The 22,838-nt window shown below is 39.7% G+C and overlaps 2 protein-coding genes across 7 annotated transcripts in view; both read left to right on the forward strand.

Annotated features, from left to right (window-relative positions):
- The window catches only part of celsr1a (cadherin EGF LAG seven-pass G-type receptor 1a), a 95,674-nt gene extending 87,879 nt beyond the window's left edge, over positions 1–7,795 (forward strand). For 2 of the 4 annotated variants that reach the window (XM_042403415.1, XM_042403418.1), the window contains 10 exons: positions 247–359; positions 624–703; positions 893–1,019; positions 1,148–1,273; positions 1,543–1,679; positions 4,071–4,171; positions 4,322–4,465; positions 4,745–5,020; positions 5,105–5,483; positions 6,061–7,795. In XM_042403415.1, the coding sequence (XP_042259349.1) occupies positions 247–359; positions 624–703; positions 893–1,019; positions 1,148–1,273; positions 1,543–1,679; positions 4,071–4,171; positions 4,322–4,465; positions 4,745–5,020; positions 5,105–5,483; positions 6,061–6,088 (1,511 nt within the window). In that variant the 3' untranslated portion in view covers positions 6,089–7,795. Of the gene's footprint in view, positions 1–246; positions 360–623; positions 704–892; positions 1,020–1,147; positions 1,274–1,542; positions 1,680–4,070; positions 4,172–4,321; positions 4,466–4,744; positions 5,021–5,104; positions 5,484–6,027 lie in introns of all 4 variants that reach the window. The other 2 variants (XM_042403417.1, XM_042403416.1) reach the window with 2 other exon arrangements.
- A 6,988-nt stretch (positions 7,796–14,783) lies between these two features.
- Positions 14,784–22,838, forward strand: part of gramd4a (GRAM domain containing 4a) — a 54,032-nt gene continuing 45,977 nt past the window's right edge. For 2 of the 3 annotated variants that reach the window (XM_042403419.1, XM_042403421.1), the window contains exon 1: positions 16,812–17,137. In XM_042403419.1, the coding sequence (XP_042259353.1) occupies positions 17,109–17,137 (29 nt within the window). In that variant the 5' untranslated portion in view covers positions 16,812–17,108. Of the gene's footprint in view, positions 14,928–16,811; positions 17,138–22,838 lie in introns of those variants that run through there. The other variant, XM_042403420.1, reaches the window with a different exon arrangement.

Below are 22,838 nucleotides of genomic sequence, written 5' to 3' on the forward strand. Positions count from 1 at the left end.
CTATGAACTGACATGATTTGGCAGTAATGGACTCCTGCAAAGCTTATTGATTGGAATTTGGATTGAGACATACAGTAGTTTGAGAAAGAGCACTCCCTCAAAAACTGTAAAGGAGGATGAAGTGATGCAAACAAGAAAAGCAGAACGAGGGAGGAGATGGAGAAAGAAAGGTTAAAAAAAATGTAACACCGTTTACATATATTTTCATTGTGTGTCTTTTTTTTTCTTGTGTGTGTTTGTTTGTAGGCTTAGCGGTGGGCCTTGATCCTCAGGGTTATGGGAACCCTGATTTCTGTTGGCTGTCCGTCCACGACACACTCATCTGGAGCTTCGCAGGACCCATCTTTGTAGTTGTTCTGGTATGTTTGTACATTAAATTAGTCCAAAGAGAGTTTTTTTCTGTCTATTTCAACGTTTAATGAATTCACACCATTCATATGAGTTGTAGGTTAACCCTACAAGCAGACATTTGCAGCTAAAACACACTAAAACAAACTGCATAAACTGTTGTTGATTCAACCATATGTCATGTAGGGTTACTCATACAAACATTTTGTGAAATATCTAATCACAAGTAGCTAAAATGATGTAATCTTCCTCCCTTTGTCTCCATTTCTCTAAAGGTGAACATAGTGATCTTTATATTGGCTGCGAAGGCTTCCTGTGGTCGCAGGCAGAAGGCTGTTGAGAAGTCCGGAGCTATGTAAGTTTCTCTATCATTTTAACTATTTCACAACTCATTACTCATCCAAACGTTAATATAACTTTGGTATTTCCGTTTCCATTGAAAAGAACAATAAAATGTTACATATAAATTGGTATTGATATATTAAGTGTATCTCAAGGCACCAAGGGAATCTGATCATCTATGTGTGCATGTTTCCCTCCCCAGTCCCGCACTACGCATGGCCTTCCTCCTCTTGCTACTCATCAGCGCCACCTGGTTACTCGGTCTGATGGCGGTCAACAGCAACGTAATGACCTTCCACTACCTGTTTGCTGTCTTCAGCTGTTTGCAGGTAACGCGGCGTTCACGCTCGAAACCTTTCAATAGATAATCCACAGACCCTTAAGACTTCTCCGATAAGGTTTATTTGGTAATCATCATCAACAGTTATTGAAATCATCTCTTTTGCTTTCTTCAAAGGGAGTCTTCATCTTCTTCTTCCATGTGGTCTTCAACAAAGAGGTGCGTAAAAACCTCAAGAACGTCTTCACAGGAAAGAAGAGCGTACCAGATGAGTCCAGCACCACAAGGGCCTCTTTGCTTACAGTGAGTGGACACACACACTGACATTTCTGCATTATTTCATCATATTACACAATGGTGTTTTATTTGTTTGTTGCATTTTTTTAAAGATATAAGATACTGAAGTTGTTTTTAATGTAAAATTGAATGTGTAACCTTTCATTGTCATTGCATTTTTAGTGTCACTGATTGTTGGAAACACCTTGAAGATTCAGAGAAAACAAAGTCACATTTTTTTTGTTTTCTGTCCTTCCTTACACTTTTGTCTTTTGTTGCCCTTCCTCCATCTTTAGCGCTCCCTCAACTGTAACAACACGTACACAGAAGACGGCCCTCTATACCGCTCAGGCATCGGCGAGTCCACCGTCTCCCTGGACAGCACGCTCAGGTCAGCCAAGAGCCGCAGCAGCTACCTGGCTTACACACTCAGGTACAACACGCTCACTGACTGCATGGCTGCTTCTACTACACTGCTGCATGACGTGTATGTATGTGTCTGTTTGTCCACTTCAGTTTCTTTGGACTTTTTCTTATTTTCTTTTTTTTGTCATCCCCCCTGCATGTCTGCTTGTGCATCAAACTTCTCACACCTACTAACACACTGCAAGCCCCCAGTTGGTATACACACACCTTGTCATCCTGCCCGTATCTTCTGCCTTATCCAAACGAGGATATGTTTAGTTGCTGAGTTTCTCTACATTTGGAGGGTGTTTTCTTTCTTTTCTTCCACACATGCATGCTGCCACAGAATGGCACATGCATTGTACAGTAATTGCTCGCATGACCGCGCAGAAATTTGCCATTGCATGGCGCACAGCCTTGTTGCAAAATTCTTCGCTGAGCTACACGGAAACACATAATCTCACAGATACCCACCAAGGCAAAAGAACACACCACTGACTGTAGATCCATCCACATTATCCATCCATACTGTTGTATTGTTCTGTGTTGTATGTATTGACAAGTTGAATTACTAACTTTGTTTATGTGAAATTTTAGAGGTTTAAAGATATGAGGGTGGAAAAAAATGCACAAGAATGGTAAAATGTTAAAACAGCATTACATCAAACTTTAAGAGCCCAATGAAAAATGTTTCATGAATTTTAATAAATGTTCATTTTTATGTGATAAGCAACAAAGCACCGGAATAGACAGATACACTAAACAATTTCTATAGAAAACTGAACATTATAGCTTTCATGAAGGTAGGATTTATTGTAGAGCTGTTGTATTAAACAGAATTAGTTTTTGCTAGGTGTAGTTTAAGCTAAGCGTTGTTTTAGCTAATGCAGTTTTAGCCAATTGCACCTAATAAACTGGCAACTGAGTGAATTTATCTGTCTTGCAGTGATGAAAAAATGTTTTTTATAACTTGTTAATAAATTATAGGGACATTTAAGGGGATTATCAGAGTTTACGAGGTTAAGGTAACATACGATGGGCGCTAACATCTTTTATGTGTCCACTGCTCCATGCTAGCTCTTCAGCATACACCATGTGCGTGACTAGCAATACCTCAGATATTAGAAAACATAGCAGTTATACAATATGACAAAATATTAAATGTTATGCAGCTGAATGTGACAGTGCTACATACAAAATTGATATAGTTTATCATGAAATATGGTATAGCTTGTGTTTCTAGTACTGTTTGGAACAGTTTGTAAGGAAATATGATGTTATGTGTGTATGTTATGATGTTAGACATGGTTTTTTAGCATTTGTAAATCTACTGTACATGTCTATCTTGCTTTTTTACTTTTGCATGGTTCATAAACTTTTTTTTTTTTTTTTTTTTTACATCTCACCTGTGTCATGTACAACTGTGTTTTTATGTGTATCACAGACATGTTTTCATCGCCGTGGAGTTGTGTTACATATATCTGGTGTTTTAAAGAGTTTTACAGAATCAAGGTTAGGTCTGACTGTACGCCTCTGCTCATAAAGCTGTCATCTGAGTAATAGGAGCTGACACTAGGGTTAATGAGAGTAAAAACGCCAGGAGGGGAAGAGATGTGGCGTGCTGTCTGAACGAAGAGGGAAAGGTAAGGTAGGAGAAAAGGATAGAAACAGGACGAGAAGGGAGGAGGGCCATGTAGGAAAGAAGAGAGATGGGACCATACCTGTTGAAGTGGGAATATATTACAGACACACATGCCTCTTCCCCGCAGCTGTTGGCACGTCTTCAGCTGCTCCCAGAAGTTTCTCTTAGATCAGCCATCACACAGAGTCTCCAGTAGCGTTCTTGCCTTCCAGCCAATGTCTCAATCCGACTTGGAATAAACGGCTACAGGTGGAGAGGAGAGGAAAGGAGGGAATGAGAGCTGAATTTAAATTGCAAAATTTGCTTGCTAGTAGCTTTTTATATGTTGGATTGAAGCTCAAAGGTTTGTAGTTGCTGAAGAAAATTACACCACGAATAGATTAAAATGGGTAATTGTGCTTGGATTAACAATAAGTCTCGAATTACCCTCAATTTTCCATTTAACGCACAGGTTTATTGACTTAAACCTGATGAAAGCTCACCTAACCACACTGTATTATTTGTATACGGTAAGTCTTGGTTGAAGCTATCAACAGAGGCTGTGTAATGAAAGATGTCTAGTGTTTCAGCTGTTGTACACTATGGTTGTACGTTAGTTGTCTCAAACCACAAGTTTGGACTTGAATTAAACTTTAGCAACGCTGTACTTCCCCTTTCTGTCTCCTCTTAATCTCTACCCCTACTTTTTCACTCCCATCTCTCCCATTCTTCCCCACTTACCACGTTTCCTGCCCTTTCCCCTTCCTTCCTTCTCCATCTGGCCTTATCAATATATAGGGAGGAGTCGGGTCAGAAGCCCAGTGTCTCTTCAGGAACAGCTAAAGGACACACTGATCTTGACGGGCCTCTGTTTCATAGAAACGGCACCAAGGGAGACGGTGAGTTTTCATACATCACTGTTTAGTTACAGAATTAAATAAAGGCCTCTCGACCACTTGCAGGCACACACAAATGCATATCGCTGTGTTTTTTTATTAATAAAGGCTCATTTATCTATGTCTCCGTCATTTTCTCCCTGTCCCTATCAGACTCTGATTCAGACAGTGAGCTGTCAGTGGATGAACACAGCTCCTCCTACGCCTCTTCCCACTCCTCTGACAGCGAGGACGATGACATTGATGTCAAGCCAAAGTGGAATAACGAGAGGCAGCCCATTCACAGCACACCTAAAGGTAAATGTGTGGGCCTATCGAGCCTAAACAGAAGGTGTAAAGCACAGACTTAACCAGGTTTAGAGGTTCAGGTCCCAATAAAATGTCCACCAAATGTCACATATACACAATTGTAAAATAAAGATGTTTAAGCGTGTCAAGGAAATGAGGAAATCTGCAACTAAAACATACTTGGTCAGGCAGTTTAGGGAAAATTTTGTAAAAAAATTGTGAAAGAAATCTGAGTGGAATTTTGTTTTAATGTTGCCAATTCCACTTTGTCTCTTTACCAACTACCAGTGGATTCAGTGTCCAATCATGTGAAGCCTTACTGGCCAACGGAGGCCACCACAGCCAGTGACAGCGAGGATCCCGGCGGGGCGGAGAGGCTGAGGGTGGAGACCAAGGTGAACGTAGAGCTGCACCCAGAGAATAAGCTCAACCATATTGGTGAAAGAGACAGGGATTCACCTCTGGAGAGAGACAAACAAACACCCAGTAATGCTAAAGACGCAACACCCTCTGGTCAACCCAACAGCAACACCAACAGCAACCACCAGCCAGAGCAGAGAAAAGGTAAGAGAAGAGAATAGTTAATGAATGAGTTAATGAATTGATCTTATCTGAACAGCACTGAAATGAACTTCCTGTCCGTCTCAGGTATCCTAAAGAACAAGATCAGCTACCCGCCCCCGCTAACCGACAAGAACATGAAGAACCGTCTGAGGGAGAAGCTGAGCGACTACAACCCCCCCACCATCACCTCCCCTCCCCCCAACAACAACAACACCGCCACCTCCCCGCCTCCCTCCTCCGTCAACATCATGACCCCTTCGTCCCGGCCGCCTTCGCTGGCCTCCAACGATGGAGGTCGTCCCGGGAACCATGACAGCAGCTCCCTCATCAAGCCGCCCATTGCCCCGCGGCCGCAGATTCCTGCCGGACCACCGCCAGCAGGCATCTACCGGGAGACCAATGGAGGAGTGGCGATGCACTTGAAGTCAGGCACGGTCAACGGAGGCAACGAGTCTGACTCAGAGTGAGTAGGCTTCTAGAGAGCTTTGGCATGTAATGACAAACATTAAATGTATAGAACAAACAAATGAATGCCTTGTTATTTAATCCTGTAATCTGAATCACAGACACAAAATTAATCTGGACAGTGATTTTAGTAATCACAGAGCTAAATAACAGGCATTAGTTGACCATAATGTCAACTGATGCCACAGTGCATGTATCATCATAATTGAGGGAATAGTTCGACAGTTTGCTTTTTCCCTATCTTGATGAGTTAGCTGAGAAGATTGATTCCACACATTTGTAGGAGAGGTATATCATTCTTCTCATCTAACTCTCAAGAAGAAAGCAATTTTCCCAAAATGTCAAACTATTCCTTTCACTATAGTATAAGTAGTATTACCATCCTGCTTAAATGCTGCATGATGACATCCTGCATCCCTGCATTCATTTTTACCCCGCATGTTCTTGTCTTCCTTTTATCCTCTACTACTCTTTGCACCCTCACCCCCTGCATCTCCCTTGTCCCTCCTCTTTCCCTCCTTCCCCTTTCTCCCCGTTAACAGTGGCAGTAACGAGACTTCGATCTGACCTGTTAGGAAAACTCAAACCAGCCTGCCCTTGTGAGAGGAGGAGCGAAGAACCCGCTGGGGGAGGAGAGGAGAAAATGAGAGCCAAGAGGAGGGGAATAAGATGAAAGAAAAGTGAAGATGGAGGGGGTGCTTAAGATTAGGTGATGGGGAGAAAAGAGTGTTCTCCGCGCCTGATCTGTCCATCCATCCCTCCTGTGTTGTTCCCTCTCTCTGGAGAGCAGTATTAATCGCAGACTTTTAAGATGAGAAAAAGAAAATGAGCAAAGAAAAATGAAAAGATGTGAGAAATGATAAAGGGAATGCTGTGTTGGACTGTAGCAAGAGAAGATGAAATGGAGCCATGTGTGCCAAAACCACTAAAGGAAACGGAGTACGGAGGGTCAGAGGATGAACAATTCTCCCAGAATGCATTGTGAGCCCCCAAAATGATGTTCCTCTATGGTGGGGTCTGTGAGGGTCATTATGTTACTTCCCCTATCGAGGGGTAACAAAAGCTTGACTAATAATTTCAGACAGTTTCTTTCTCGCGGAGGAAGGCAGACATATAATCACTGTGCATGAACCCATACATGCTGGTACAGTCTCATTTGTAGTCCAAAAGGATTTCAAGGACTACAAGTCCCTCAAAGCATTGACAAGTCTGTGGAAGGCAAAAATCCACAAACCTGTTCTCACTGACTTTGGGACACATCGTCGATACTGGACGGCGCTATCACACACCAAGTGCTCTTTTCTATTTTTCTTTTTTCTTTAACTCAGAGAAAGGCTCTCACAGCCTCTCAATGCAGTGCATTTAGAGTGTAATTAATGTGTAGATATTGTTAAAGGTGAAGAAGAAATGATCTATTTTGTATTTCAGCTGTAGCGAGGACAAGTTTCTAAACTAAAAAATCATTTGCCCGTGTTAAGTTGGGAGCGCTTTCCAATTGTGAAAATCCCTTGACATGCTGGTTTAATCGACTGAGAACAATTCTGTGAGCTAACGTGTGCCTTCATCCTGGATCGAGGCCTTACAAACACACACAAACGCGCGCACACAAATACCAACACTGCTGCATTGTCCCGAGCGCATGCACACAGTGGGCCGAAATGAACATTAATTATGTGAAATGGAGAGGAATTCCCCCTCTGTTGAACTCAACTCAGTCTGTTAGAGCACTATGAACCTGAAGCCTTCTTTTCCAGTGTCCAACCTGCCTGTTTGTCCAGTGCAACACGTGGTTACCAAAGTCATGAAATAAATGTGCAGATTAGGGTTGGAGTCAATTCACTTTTAACTTAGTTTTAGTCCAAAATAGTTTGAGAAAAAACCTCTTTGGTAGCATAATGCATGCTTTTCAAATATTCACTGATGGGTTTCATATTTTATCATTTTTTTAATCCAAACTTTGTATAGATTAACCCTTTAGTATGAGTAAAAAGTCTCCATTGCTGAATTTCTGAATCATCTGAGTTCAAAGTGAAAATGATGCCAACTCTAATGCATTTTGCAGCTACTATAAGGCAACTTAAAGTCACGTTTACCAGTCACTGAATGCCGTTGTACCATACATACTCTACATCCCCAGTGTTTTTGCCTTCATGTAATCAATGCTGTTGATAAATGTCCTTGTTTTTTTATGATCTGAGACACTGGAAATGTTTTGTAACATAATGTATATTTATTTTTTATGGTTTTCAGACACTGGAAAGAAAAGATGATTGTGACTGTAAAATTAAAGATGACATGATGAATTTTTAACTGTCTTGTGCAGCCTATTTTTCTGTTGGTTGGAAGGAAGCATGGCTAGTTGAATGGAAACTGTCCTGATTATACAACCTCAATAGACCACACACCAGCGATCTAAGGTATATTCTAAATATGTTATTAATTTTTTATGTATTTTTGACTTTTAAAATGCTTACGACCCAATGCTTTCCAGTTAACATCAACATAAATTTCGGCTCTTTCCTTTTTATTGAGAATCAGTCAAAATGCTGTATCCTTATTGGCCAAAGATACCAGCTTTCCAATCTAAATGCTCCAATTGGCCTGACTGGAAGGATTTATCACCTGCTCCACTTCTAATACAGTCACTTTAAGTACTTTTTAAAAAGTTTGGATTTATAAAAATGCACAGAAATTTGGACTTTGTCATCCTTATGAACATGAAGAAAATGTAATGTAGAACAGTCATTTTAATGAAAAAAAAACAGTCTAATATTGTATATTTTACAAGATAAAGTAATTGTATTTTTACAGAAGGGAAAGAATAATACTGGTGATAAGAAAGACGGGTGCAGGGGTAAATAAATAGACAGAAGACTGGAATGAATCCAACACAGACGACTGATTTCAAAAAGGGTACCCTCTGAAGGGCTGTGTATGGTATGGAAATGTTGTCCATACAAGGTAATGTATGAAGAGGGCAGTCTTACTGTCTCAATCTGTTGTGACCAGCTATGGTTGAATGACTATCGGTGTGGGGCAGATTAGACCATTGAGTATAACCCTGCAGTAAATGTCAGTATATTGTTGGTATGTGACAGGAAAGGTTGACTGCCTTGTGATGGGGTTGAAACTAAAACATAGAAGAAATCTGTATGTAAATATCATAGTGGATAGGTGGTTTGAGGTATGGGTGTATCTGTCTGAGTGACTGTTAATGCTCATAGAACAATGCTGGCTGTCAGTCTTAATTAGTCACCTCACTTTGAAGTGTTGCTGGGATCACAAGCACACATTTACACGCAATAGTTGAGGATCACATAAAATGAAGGTTTCATTTTTGTTAAGCACAAGATTGAACTCCTTTACTAACAAAATTATTCACTAAAGGAAGCTAGGTCATACTATCTATTATTCTCAAAGTTGGTTTTGTGCACAGCCAGTTGCCCTTAGCTCCAAAGAAATATGAGATTAGATTTAATTTCACAGTCATTTATTTCATGAAGTATACTATGTGTGTATTTGTATAACTATGTTATATGTAAAGACCATTTAAATCAAACCATGACTACCTCTTCATGTAGAAAATCTGACAATTCAATACTAACTCAACTGCAAAGATATTCCCTTAAAAATGAAAATATATTACGCTTTCTGACATTAATTTTTAACTTAATAGTTGGCCATTTGGGGAATTTTGAGTTAGACGAGAGGAGCAATACCACTCTCATATTCGTACAGTAAGAATTTAGCTACAGCCAGCAGCCCCTAGCTTAGCTTAGCTTAGCATTAAGACAGAAAAAGTGGGAAACCAGTGGAGACTCCAGGAAGTTATTGCTCCTGGTCAAAAAACATCACATATAAACCCCCAGAACATGACAAATTGTCATTTTTACAATTTGTTTTTTGTACACACACAAGATATGACGTGTTAAGCTTTAGAAATTCTGGTAGGCAGATTTAGTTGGCCATGGCCAAGCTAGCTGTTTCCAGTCTTTATACTAAGCTAAGCAAACTGACTGTAGTTAGCTTAGCTTAGTATAAGCTTATAAATAAAAGTAATATCAATCTCTCATCTAGCTCTCAGCAAGATATGAATATATCTCATATTTCCCAAAATGTAAAACCGCTGCTTTAATGTTGCATAGGAAAAAATCTCAAATAATTACTGAAGGAACCTAAATTTGCTTGAACTAATGTACTGTTACAAAAAGAAGCATTAAATGAATATAATTTCCACATTGTGCTATACAAATCTTCCATAGCTACTTTGTTCTTAATTGACTGTTCACTGCAAAGCCCCTGCATGATTTACATTTTTTCCACAGCTCAGTCCACTTTAAGACCCGGCACTTTGCTCTAGCATTCCAAGGTAAGCCGGCTACAGTGTTCACAGCCCCTCACTTTAATGATTGTCTCTAAGAATTTGTCTTGAACCATATGTAAGGATCAAAGAGCTGAGCTTGCTCAAACTGGGGGAAATGTAAGTGAATAATATCATCACAAGGCATGGAATCTCTCTCTGATGTCTCCATGTGTTGGTATAGATAAGGTAGGTGGAGTTCTTTGGATGGGTATGCCATGTCAGAGATTGCAACTGTGCCAAGTCCATCACACAAAAATGTACACATACAGCCTGCTGCCACTGGGTATTGCCAAGTAAATGACTGTGAGCAGGGCGAGTGAAAGGTTAGATGGCAGAGTCAGATTTCACAAGCCTATTGGGAGGTTAGTTGTTGTGGCAACTGACGCCAGTCCTCCCCTCAGGTGACATAACGACGAATTAAGAAACAGAAGTCGCATTTAAAAATATGAACATCTTCTCTATTCCCTCCCTTTCTCACCACTATTCAAACTAATGTTGATATAGAGAGAATCTAAACTAGTTTATCAGATGAATCAACCAGTATATCCAAGACAAAAGTTATTATATCATCTTAAACACAACCATACTGATTTGCAACTTTAATAGTCACCCGTATTTTTAGTTTTACATCAACTTCCATGCTAGTAACAACTCTTCAAGTATCAGTTCGTCAGGTGGCTGATTTTTAGTTTGGAAAAAAACAACTGGAAACTCGAGGAGCCGAGAGGCACATGTACCTCTATTAAAGTGACCCTTTGCCCTCTACTTTATCTCTGTTCCATCACAGCCAGGCAAACTAAATAATTCAGACTCCTGGGAGGCACAGTTTGCATCCTGAATTAACTACTGTGCACAACAGGACAAAGCAGGAGGAGGGAGGATGACTGATGCAGGTGTGCCATCTACTGGTGGAAAAAAGGAAAACCACATGTAGACATAAAGTGTGTGCTAGTGATTGGTCTTAGACTTAAGTACTCCTGGGGACAGTTATAGAAAGAATTAAGGGATGTGAGAAATCCCCTAAACTTTTAAAGGCAGAAAGACAACATTCTTCTTCTTATAACCAAATAATTGTCAACAAATAGTAATTCAAAAGCAATACAAATCAACTTAACTTAATTCAATACACCTCAGGGTCTTGCTGCTACAGCCTTAGCTTCTGGTAATGTTAGCTAACTTTAGGTAGACATTGTTGTGATTGACATTACTGGGTGCATTTACTGACTCTTTTCTTGTGCTACTATAACAGTACATTTAGCATTCACCAGTATCTTGCAATTGTCACTGACACTATTCATCAAAAGTTACATAGTATTGCTTTAAAATAACTCCTTTATTTATCCATTAGCTGTTTGTTTAGAAGCTACTTTAGGGTCAGAAATTAAGTTTAAATGGAAATATCAGTGCAAAATACTGCTTTTTGTAGCTCTAAAAATGGTTGCAAATGTTGTTTGGTGTGGTAAAAAAGCACTTATTTATATGATATAAATCTTTTTTTTTTTTTTTAAATTTGCTTGAACTAGCTCACTGACTGCTCTTTTTAAGAGTGGACAGCAGTGTTTTACATCTGGTCGCACCTCAGTCAGTGATTCTGAGGCAGGTATTTTGACTTGCAAAGTATCACCTGCATAAGAACATTATTGGCACCTCAAATTATTAAAAACAAATAATGGGTGTGCATCTTTTAAGACTACAATTTGCCTTGGGTTTTGGTAAGGATAAAGGCAAACCTTTATGGTGGTTTAGGATTCGATAGATTGGGGTTAAAATTATACTTACAATTAACTTTAAGGAACAGGCAGCACTGACTTTAGTACTTCATATATATTGTAATGACCCAGAGAGTGTAAAGGTTTGAATTTAGGTTAAAAATGAAATTAGGGATTGATGGAATGTCTCAAGATGACAAAAATAAGCTTCATCTAATCATCATGACACAGATAGTTATGATTACTGTATTTTAATTGAAATGTTTAGACACTGGAAACACATTGTATCATTTGTTCAAAATGAAACCGAAATGCAGACATGTAAACCAACCATCTCATCTGAATGTGTTTTGCATCACCAACCTCGTCATCCATCCGCCCCTTCCTCCCAACTGTTCTATAATTGACTCTGAATGCTCTGCCAGTTGCATAAGACACGCGTGGTTGTGCAACCCTCTAGAAAATGCTGGTTTGGGATTAAGAGGTTTATTACAGGGTTTCTAAATGGGCGCAGAGGGAGGATTTGGGAAATCTCAACAGCAGTACTTTTACTAGAAGACATCCGAAGAGGATCACAGGCCAGAAACCCATTGTGTGTGTGTGCGTAATGTAAATGTGTGTATGCATTAAGCATGACTAAGGGGTATCCTGAGCATTAGTCCCCTTGTTTGCTGCACAATCTCTGATGACTTAACACACCCTGAGTGGTATCCTGCTGGAGCATACTGCATTACACATCACGTTTTCAGCACCTGCTGTTGAAATAACCTGCGTATTTCGATTTTGTTTGTAGATTTTTGCCTCCAAACTGATTATGTAATAGAGATTAATAAGAAATTCCTCATTGATTCCCCACTGGATCAGATATTTTCATGAGAAATTGATCAAAACTCAGCAACATTAACTTACATCCTTGAAGAATCTGTATTTTTTTAATTAGCATTAGCAGGAGGAACACAATATTCTGCTTATTGTGGTCAATCACCCAGTGTCAACAGGTATTTTGTTGGAAATATTTGCATTGTTTGTGTAAACAGACTAAGATTAATGCATATGTCATGATTCCTGCCTTGCTCCTGTTTATTTAGTTTCCTTTTCCCATTCTGCCTTCTCTTCTCTTGGTTTTACCATTCTCTACTTGTCCACCAGATGCCCCTGGACCTTCGTGCCTGGTTCCCACACCCACCTGCTCACCTGTAGCCACTCTCCAATTATCCTCACCTGCTGCTCATTACCTCATCAGCCCCAGTGGCTTATATACAGGTGCTCTGTCTATGTTGCCATGTGCCTTTGTGGTCCAGCCATCCTGTTAATGTGTACCTGAACCTGCTCCACTGTTCTTGATGATCTGCTTAATGTGTTTATGACCAGCCTGCCTGCTTCTCCCCTCTGGATTTGTAAGCCTGTCCTCTGTGTCTGCATTTGGGTCTTCCACCTGTTGCCTCGTACACACACCCATGATAGCATGACAATTGCCATCACTGAATTTGAGAGATATTTCAAATATTTTATAATATTATTCCTATATTCCTTGTGTACAGTATGCTAAAGATTCATTCAACATTATGCAGTTCACTACAACATCATGACTATGTATGGTCTGAAAAAGTACTGTGGAGTTGAATCAACAACTCAATGACACTATATCAGCAAAAATGGAATATAAGCTTATTGCATGACTATTGTAATAACTTGCATATAATTGTACACGTATCTAATAAAAATTGCTAAATCCCAATGTCCTGACTCTGAACTAACTGAGCCTTAAACCTTCAAAAACATTTTTTGGCCACTTGAGGGCAGCATAAACATTCTGTGAGCAGTACTAGTTATTGCATTTTAAATTGATATGTTGAACGTGTTGGCAAAGTTGCCTATTTACACATCCAGCAGATACAGAGAACCTGTAGCCTTCATTTGGAGGTGTGTCTCTGTCCAATACTCATCCTTCTTTTAGCTCTGTTTTTGGTCTCCACCAACTCCTGATGGCTCTTTAGCTGCTAAATGCTCCACTTCACCAGCTAACTTTGTCTGTCTGCTTTTTTTTGCTGAAAACAGCTGCTGGTTGCAACCCGAAATCCATGTTGATGAGAGCAGTGAGAATGACCCAGAACGGTAAAGTTGTGGGCAGTGTAACCAAAACAATGAGCTGAAAGACGCTGCAATGCAATGAGACTGTCCTGTGATATTTCTCTGTGAGGTCATCACTACCAGCAACCCTGTTCACATTAAAGTACTTACATGATCCATTGTTAATGTAAAAATATTGATTATAGCTGCTTTAATGAACTTCAGCTTACATAGTGTGATGTTGCCTACAATTAAAACTCATATTTATCTGTATTTAACCTTCAAAGGTGCAGAAAATCTGTAGTGCTTTAAAGACATAATGGCACAAACTATCTACCTGCCAGAGCACGGCATTTCTTCAGATAACATGCTGCATTCATTGCTACAATGAACTCAATTATGCTTTATTTATTTTTTTATTTGTTATGCACTAATTATGCTTATTAGAGGTAACAAAGAAGATGCCTACATTTTTTCTTGAGTCAGGCTCTTGACAGTGTCTTTGCTGCTTTTCTTATTATCAGATCAGGAATGCAAAGCACTATGAGATGTTTCTCTAGCCATTAGAAAGTATGGCCTGGACATGGAGAGTCCTTTCACTCAGCATCTCAAACATTTGCTTAGACAAATGTGAAGGTAAGCTAAACGTGCGCTACCTCTCTCTCTGCCACGCTAATATGTACTTCTGTTCCAGAGATGCTGCACCTGGGAGATGGTAAAACACAGAGCAATGACTTTATCTGTCGGCTTCAGTTTTTTGATGCAGAAAGCAACATAGATTGATGTAGAAAATGTGCTTTCATGCTTCTGTGTTGAGTTCAGGCTTCAGTATGTTTGTGGTGAGGAGGTGGCAACATGGTGGCTATGTGGCAATCAGGCCAAAGCTCTATTGAGGACAAGACTACACTGATCCTCACTGGCCTCATTGGTAGTCTTACAGCAGACGTAGAAAGTACTTGTGATTACTTCCCCGCAATCTATGGTCTCATCTCAGGGTTCAGGAGTCACATGACTCCTGTTTCTCTTGTCTTGCACTTTCTGTTCATTTTACTCATCAGCTCATCAAACCCTGCTTCTTCTTTGTCTATTTGATCCTTAACCCTTTCACACAGTGTAAGTGCAGTGTCAAGAGGATTGTCAAGGGAAGCTGTATCCTAGAGACCACCTCATCACTGATAAAGACAACTGTTGAAACTGTGGGATAACTTCAGGGAAAGACTCCTGACTTGGATTGCCTTACTTGCAACAGACGAAAACACCTGAGGAGAATTCCACTGTCTGACATAACAAACATGCAAAGGTTAGTGCAACAAAAAATGTTTATTTCGTTCTTTATTTTTAGGATGTGTGAACAATAATTTACTGGCAGGAATAATTCCAGAAAACAGAGCCAAGACAATTAGGACATTGCAGTCTTGAACTCAGTAACTTTTGGATCTACGGTTCTATGAGCAGATGCCACTATTTTTAGATTCTGTTTATTTAAATCTTAAACTATGTTTGACGAAATAATTTTAGAAAAGAAGTTGCAGTATTTCCCCATCTGTATTCCTCACAGTGCGCAGGGAGAACACATTGAAACAGGATTCAGGCCCTCATCTTGGGGTCAAGAGGTCAAACCTGTGGCAATGAGACAGTAAAGGATTCCAGTTTTTGTAGAGCCAGGATTCAGTATTTCTCCACCAGAATGTTATTGTTGGCAGCTTGGAGTGGGATTTGAAACCTTATTTAGATCTTGGCAGATAAAACAGTAGCACTTTATTTTACTGGTTCGTAATTTCCTTGGAAATTTCCTGGAAATAACTATGTAATGTGGTACTAATTATACAGAAAGTTCAGCTATTTTAGTTAGAGTTCAGTGATTTGTGTTGTTTTTCAGAGAACTTTCCTCAAAAAAAACTGCACACAATTAAATTAAACTGCATAAAATTGAACATTTATCAGTAATCCAAATATTTAAGGTTTGGAGACCTTTTTGGTATGGGGGGCTTGGACTAATGACATCAGTATTTCTGGCAATGGCCCTGATCACAACAGAACTATTAGGAAATATAGAATCATCATTAAAACTAATAAGAATTGATACAAGCATTTTAATATATGCTTGGAGAGTGGAGAGTCCCCTTCCACTCAAAAATGCTATTCTTATTGTTCCTACAGTTGAATGTTTGAGTTTCACTGTACAGAATGATGTATGTGCAGAGTTTGACACTAGAAGGCTGTTTTCACATTCACCTGCTGACAATGTAAAGTTTCTCTGAGCTCATTGAAAATCCCATTTTTAGGGGAGGGTGTATGAGTATTATTTGTGACATCACAAATAGTTTGGAAACCAATCGTGGTCCAATATTCAACTCACACAAGTGTGATGGGGCAAGTTGAAGCCTCCTGTGCACATACACTGAGAATGGACTTTACCGAGAAATAGGACACATCTTGTGTCCAACAATTAAACCTCTGAGATGAAATATATTTGCATATGTATAGATTCTGAATTTGTTATGAGGGAGAAAGAATAGGTGTCATTTTAAGGATTTTAAAAGATAATTGAACTTTTTTGTGTAAAAACCTTTTCAAACACATTATTATTCACAGTAAAGCATTTTATATACATCTTAAAACATGTCTGGAGGTCACCTTTAAAAACAAAAGATAGAGACTAAGCTTACTGCACCACAATAAGTCATTAGGAATTATGCAGTAATATTACTATTCATCTTCTGGGCTGGTTTACAGTGATGCTTATTTACATCATAATGAAGCCATTGTTTACCCACCTGTTTTATAATTTAGCATTACATGACAGTGGCAGCCACAGGGCGGTGGTAAGGAGGGGTGCCTGTGTTTCCGCTCACGTCCTGTCTCGGAAGCATCGTTGGCTCCTTTAAGGAGGCAGCACTTACGAAATTTCCTCGGCCCTGCTCACATCCATGCCTGCTTTCTGCACGTTTCTGCGAAGCCTTATTTTTTTTCCCTACCTGCAATCCACGAAGACCCGCCCTACTCTGCCTCTGATTGGCTAATACCCGTTACCCTCGTTGGTTAGATTGGTTAGGTTTAGGCATGGTGAGTGAGATGATTGGGTTAGGGTATGAATATCAGAATCAGAGCCAATCAGAGGCAGAGTAGGGGCGGGTCTTTTCAGAATGCGGGTGTGAAAAAAATAACGCTTCTGCGAAATCAACAAGAGACGAAGGCAGACTAGTATCTGCAACCTCCGGGCCAACGGCGCTGGTCAGGGCTGCTCTCTCTAGGGAGGAGGGACGCAACTGGTATTTTTTTTCCCTCTCTCACAGAGTCTGTCTAACCGCCCAACACTCAGCAGAAGACGACATTTAGTCGGTGAATGGTAACAAGCGGATATTATCGGGATGGACGGCCCAAGTGAGCAGCTTTCGCCGTGAGACTGGCGTTAATTTGGACGTCCTGAGCAGCAGGTGTAACTGAAGGATAAAACAGACTAAAGGCAATCTCAGTGTTCATGAAACTTTGCTACGATTTACGTGCTGGGTAAGAAGACTTGTTTTTAACCCCTCTTTTATAACGTTCCTCAAATGTCTAGTGTCAAATAAAAACCAAGGGTATTGTTTTATGACATTCGTCTGTCCCGCTTCTCCATCTTCGTTGTCATCCAAAATGCGGATTATTCGGTTTTAATGCTGCGTCTCGTCACGTTATAGATTTTAAAAAATGTCCGACCGTTTAAAGGTTTATTGAAACAGTTAACTCAAGGCCTAACTTTAAACTACAGCGTTTAATTCAGTAGCTGCCTCAATTTGTCAAATATAACGGACACATTTGAATTCAGCATAATAGGCTAGCTTACATTATAGTTAGCTGTTAGGCCTTGTAACGTTAGGTTAACGGCTGCAGTGTTGGAGCATGAACATGAACATCAAAGTCTAACGGTCGCCCGCTGTCAATACAGTAACGTTATTTTCTTAATGAATGTCTATTGCTGGTTTTGTAAAGGACCATTTCGTATTCCTGTTTAACCCCTAGGTACAATAATACCCTATTATTATAATAATAAAATGATGATGTAGTTAACTAATTAGCTACTTTGTTTTCATATTTTTTAATTTCAGAAAGCCATTAATTTAGTGTTTCATTCATTTTCGAAGGCAACAGTTTGAAAATGAACTATCAGAAGTGAAACTTCTCTTAAGTAGATAGTCGACAACCGTCAACAACATAATTCCTTGTTTTATGTTTTATCAAAGTTTAGCTTGCGTTTGTTGAAAGTGCAGGATCATTTGTAAAGTGGTGATGTGTTCACATGCCAGTAGAAGGCTCGGGCATCCTAGATGAGAGAGTATTGCTCTAAAAGGTGCAGTCCGACCAAAATTGTCCTCCCAGCTCTTATCTCTCTCAGAGGGGAATTGGGGACAGGCTTTAGTTTCCTACAACCAGTTGATCTCGCCCTTTACGCTTCACACAGGGTTCAAATTTGATTGCACTTGTCCTGTCATGTGAAATGCCAAGAGTCACCATTGTCCAGCCAGTTTGAGAGAGAGAGAGAGAGAGAGAGAGAGAGAGAGAGAGAGAGAGAGAGGGTGGATTGACCTATTGTTCAGAAAGTATTGATTGTTTGTATGTTTTATGTAACTGCGTGGTAAAATAATAGCAGCAGAGAAGGAGGGATGCTGCATGGTTGGCAGTGAGTGCAAGGACAATAAAGTGTTTTGATTATACAGGTGAATAATTTTCAAGCTGTCTCCTGAACAATTCGTCATTTCTGGTCTGATTGTCCCCTAATGTATGAGGCCACCAAATTTGTATTACCCTTTTCAAAACTCTCATGTGTGAACATCAGTGCTCATTAAATTGCTGCAGGTGACTCTTAAATCCATCATCTTAATCCAGCCTTGAATGCACCACAAGGGCATGCTTTCATTTGGCTCATTGTCACTGTCTATAATTATGTGTTCAAGAAATATGACGCACTCTGACATTTTCTAAAAAGAGCCTGTGGAAGTTAGTTACCTTTTGCTTAGTCTATTGAGCACTTTTCTTTTTTTCCTCATTCCTTGGCGCAGAGGTGTAATGCAGAAAACCATGAGAAAAGGGACAAATCATCAGTTACTTTTGTTGTTGTTTGCATGTCAATGGTGTTTATCACCACTTAAATGTCAAACGTATCATGCACACGACTTACCATGTCAAAAAAAAAAAAACTGACGAGTGCCATTCAAAAGCAGCACTGACAAAAACTAACCCAGACATGAAAAATACACACCATAACTGACTTTTTACTTTTGCTCAGCCAACTACATGCTGCCCAGAGGGTTGCATTAGTGGGCTAGATACAAGCTCGTGCTTATTCCTACCATTTCTGTCTTATTCTTTCCTCCAAATTTGTTGACAAGGACTCTACTCGTGTGCATGTTTCTCCACACTCGAGACCCTTGTTTAGCCTCCAACTACAAGCAGAGTAGACTGTGTCTAATTGGGTCTAATTAGAGTTCATCATCCCCTCCCTTCATCCTGCTCCATCCCCAGGGTTGACATCAAATAAAAAGAAGAGGCTTGATGAAAACATCTATAACAACAATGTCTATCAAACTTGATATTATGTACTACTTCTATTTGGCAGAACTTTCGCAGTTAGGTTGGAAAGGTGATACAGTAGTTGCCTATTGGCCGATTTAGAAGATATTAATGTTTCTGTCTGCTTCAATGGCACCTGGCAGCACACCTTTTCTCAACAGGCAGTAACTGTTTAGCATGGCAGTAACCTGATGTTTGTTTTTTCTTGTTCTGACCATCTGTCGCCTGTCACTTCATTATGAATGCAGTAAGGTGAACTGAACAACAAAAACTGGAATGCTCTAGTCAATGCGGGCAGATGAGATATTTAAAGTTCATGTTAATCCCTCTCACTGTCTCTCTCAGTGTCTTAAGAAACTCATTGAAGTTGAGAATAGCTCCACAGGCGAGTGTCTTCCTATGCTGAGCAGGATGGGCTGCATGGTTTTAAACAGCGCACTTGAATGAGAGCACCTGTTAAACGAAACAAGGTTTTCATCATTCACCAAAGCGGAAACACTACACCGTGGCATTTCCGTCTAACAAGCATTTATTGTCAAACCTTCTATTACTCTAAAGCAAAACCTGACTGCCTAATGTCCCAGAAAATACACTTGCACAGAAAGTGGCCTACTTGTACAAGTGCTCTAGCCTGTATTGCACAGTTTGAGTGCTTCTATTGCCCCCACCTCTTCTTTCCCTTTCATGCATGGCTGATAGGCAACAGTGATATAGGATGTAATTGTAGGAAGAGCAACTCCCATCTCATGTGGCTACCATACCATAGATGTAGATAGCCAGGGGTGATGGTGAGGCCATGCACCTTTTATAAGTATTAAATCACCATGTACGAATAGTGGGTTTCCAGCAATACCATTCAGTGTACATTAATAGCCAAACAAATGTATACTTTGATGAAAGTAGCCATGCCCTGGTACTACGAACATAAAAGAATGCAGTGACCGTAATAGTGCACATAAAAAAAACGCATTATTATGGTTTCTAATAAGGATGCATATCTGACAACATGCTCTGCTTGTGATCAGTGTACTGTGATGAATATGTACGGCTGCTCAGCTAGATTAAGTTTGCCAGATTGTTAAGATCCGGAGGGGAAGCCATTAGTCGTTTCATCGATTAGCCGACTGACAGAAAACCAACTATTTTGGTTCAGTGGTTTCAGCTTCTAGAATGTGTTTCTTTTCTGGTGTTCTTAGTCTTTTATGATACTAACCTGAACATCTTTGGGTTTTCAACTAATGATTGGACAAATTAAAACAGGATTATTTTTTTTTTACTATTTACTGACATGTTATAGACAGAACGAACTACCAAGACAATAATTGGCAGATTAATCGATAATGAAAATGATTTAGTTGCAGCCCTACTTAATTATTTGAAACAAAATTATGTCACATTTTTGTACTTTTTTTTTTTTTTTTTTAAATATTACATATAACAGTAGATATTTTAAATGTTTTTGTCATTAAATACTAACTGTAGAAAGTAGGGCTGCAACTGATTGTTATTGTCTATATTGATTAATCTGTTGATTATTTTCTTGATTGATCTTTTGGTCCATAGAATATGAGAAAATAAAGAAAAATCCTCAGTGATGTCTTGAAATTGCTAACTGTCCATAACCAAAAGATATGAATTTACAATGATATAAAACAGAGAAAAGCAGCAAATCCTCACTCAATCCTCACAATCCTCACAAAGATTACATAAAAGATAATTCATTTTATCAAAAACATTTGCGATTAACTTTCTGACAATAAACTAACTGAAGTACAAATGACAGTTACAACGTTTGATGAAGCCTTTACACAACTGTCTTGTTATGAAATGGAGAAACAGTGATGTAGGGCAAAGGGCCTTCAACAGCCTGATATCTGTGAATGACTGTGACTGGCTGTTGCAGTGAGTGTGACCCGCATGGCCAAGACTAACCTCAAGCCACTAAAGGTCATTAGCAGAACATTACTCAGAAAGACATAAGTGTCCTCACTCATACTCATATAGTATATTAGGCTTGCACCGCTGATATACACCGGGCTTGTAAAGCTACTCACCCTTGACTAATGTATGTAGTAATAAACAAACACTAGCACAGTGTTTGTGTGTTGTTAAGCTGTTATTTTATTTTATATGCATATCTTTGTCTCCTTGTTTATGTGTTATGACTGCACCAGCCTCTCCCCTAGCCCTAGAAGTGATGCATGGTTAAGTAAAGGTGGATGGTGTCTTTGTGTTTGTGCATAGTTGAGCAAATGAGTCATGAGGGTTGTTTGTGAGTATTCCCGCAGTAACATTCACATCAGACCTTGAGCTACAGCCCCCCCACTCCCTCCCTTTCCTGTCTTCTCTTTTCATTTTCTCATCCTCACATTTAAGAAGATGTTGTGGTTGAAACTGCCTCTAGACCGGAGAAAGCAATCCCTCAAAAAGAAAACAAGACAGAGGTAGCCTGAAGAACACAACAGTGAGAAGGAGGCAAGAAATAGCATGGGAACCAGTAATATGCTCTTAGAATAGAGTTTCATTTATACAAATGACAGCTGTCTTTTGTAAATATTAGCATTCACTTACAGACTGAATGGCTGTTGATTTGTTTATAGCATTTTTCAATGGAACTCTGAATGCAACTGTCCATTTCCGGGGTGTTATCAAATTGGTAGAACGTGCATCCCTATGCTTTCATTAGTCACTATTATTATGGCTGCATGAATTGGTAAACATAGGTAGTTTGAGCTGACCAGTGACTCAGTGAGCTGTAGCCTCAAGCAGGCTGCGAGTGGATTCAGGTGGTTATTGTGAGAACAGATCTCACTCTGACAGATGTCTCGACAAGAGGAGGGAGGCGTTTATTAACCCGCCACTCAAAATGTTTCCACTCAGCCCTCAGGGAGGAAAGATCAACCCACCAGTCTCTTCGGTAAATTCCACTTATACGTGCCCATATGGGTGGGTTGTGCACATGCGGAAATTAAATATTTGTTCCTTAGATTTCAAGTTCACAAACACTTTTGGCTGCTTTTACGCCTTTCTTCTTGTCTGCTTGTCTGCTTGTCTGCGGGTACATCTCAATTCCCTTCATTACATCCACGTTTTCCCTCACCTACCTCCCACTGAAGAAACGAGGAGAGGTGCAAGGGAAATATGCGAGGCAAGAGGAATCAAGGAAACACGTTTTCACATGAATGTGACATGTGACAATGTGACATCCTTCCCTCTGAACCATCATCTGAAGCACCAGCTTGCGGATTAGCTATTAGTCTGCAGGGGTTAGAGCTCTGTAGCATCTTTGATGCCTTGAAGTTTGTACTTGCACAGATAATGTGATGTTCTGTCCAGTTAATAAGAGTGCATTGCTACCACTGCCAGCGCAATTATTTATTTAATTTTTTCATTATTGATGTCCTCTCACAAAGCAAAGCAGAATATAAATATTATTGGGTGCATGTTTCCTAGTAAAATAACCAATTTGTCGCTGAAAGAGTACAAACTGTCCTCCTCTCCCTGAGTATAATATGATCTAAGATACAGGTTTAAAGTAGAAATGACACATCAGAAAACATCAATCTGTCTGACAAATGAAGAAAGTTGTTAATGGTTCCTTTTATTAATCAGTAGTAGAGGAGTATGTCTGTCTGGTAAATAAGACCACTGGAATGTCCTG

This window comes from Thunnus maccoyii, chromosome 23, assembly GCF_910596095.1.
Source record: "Thunnus maccoyii chromosome 23, fThuMac1.1, whole genome shotgun sequence".
NCBI lineage: Eukaryota > Metazoa > Chordata > Actinopteri > Scombriformes > Scombridae > Thunnus > Thunnus maccoyii.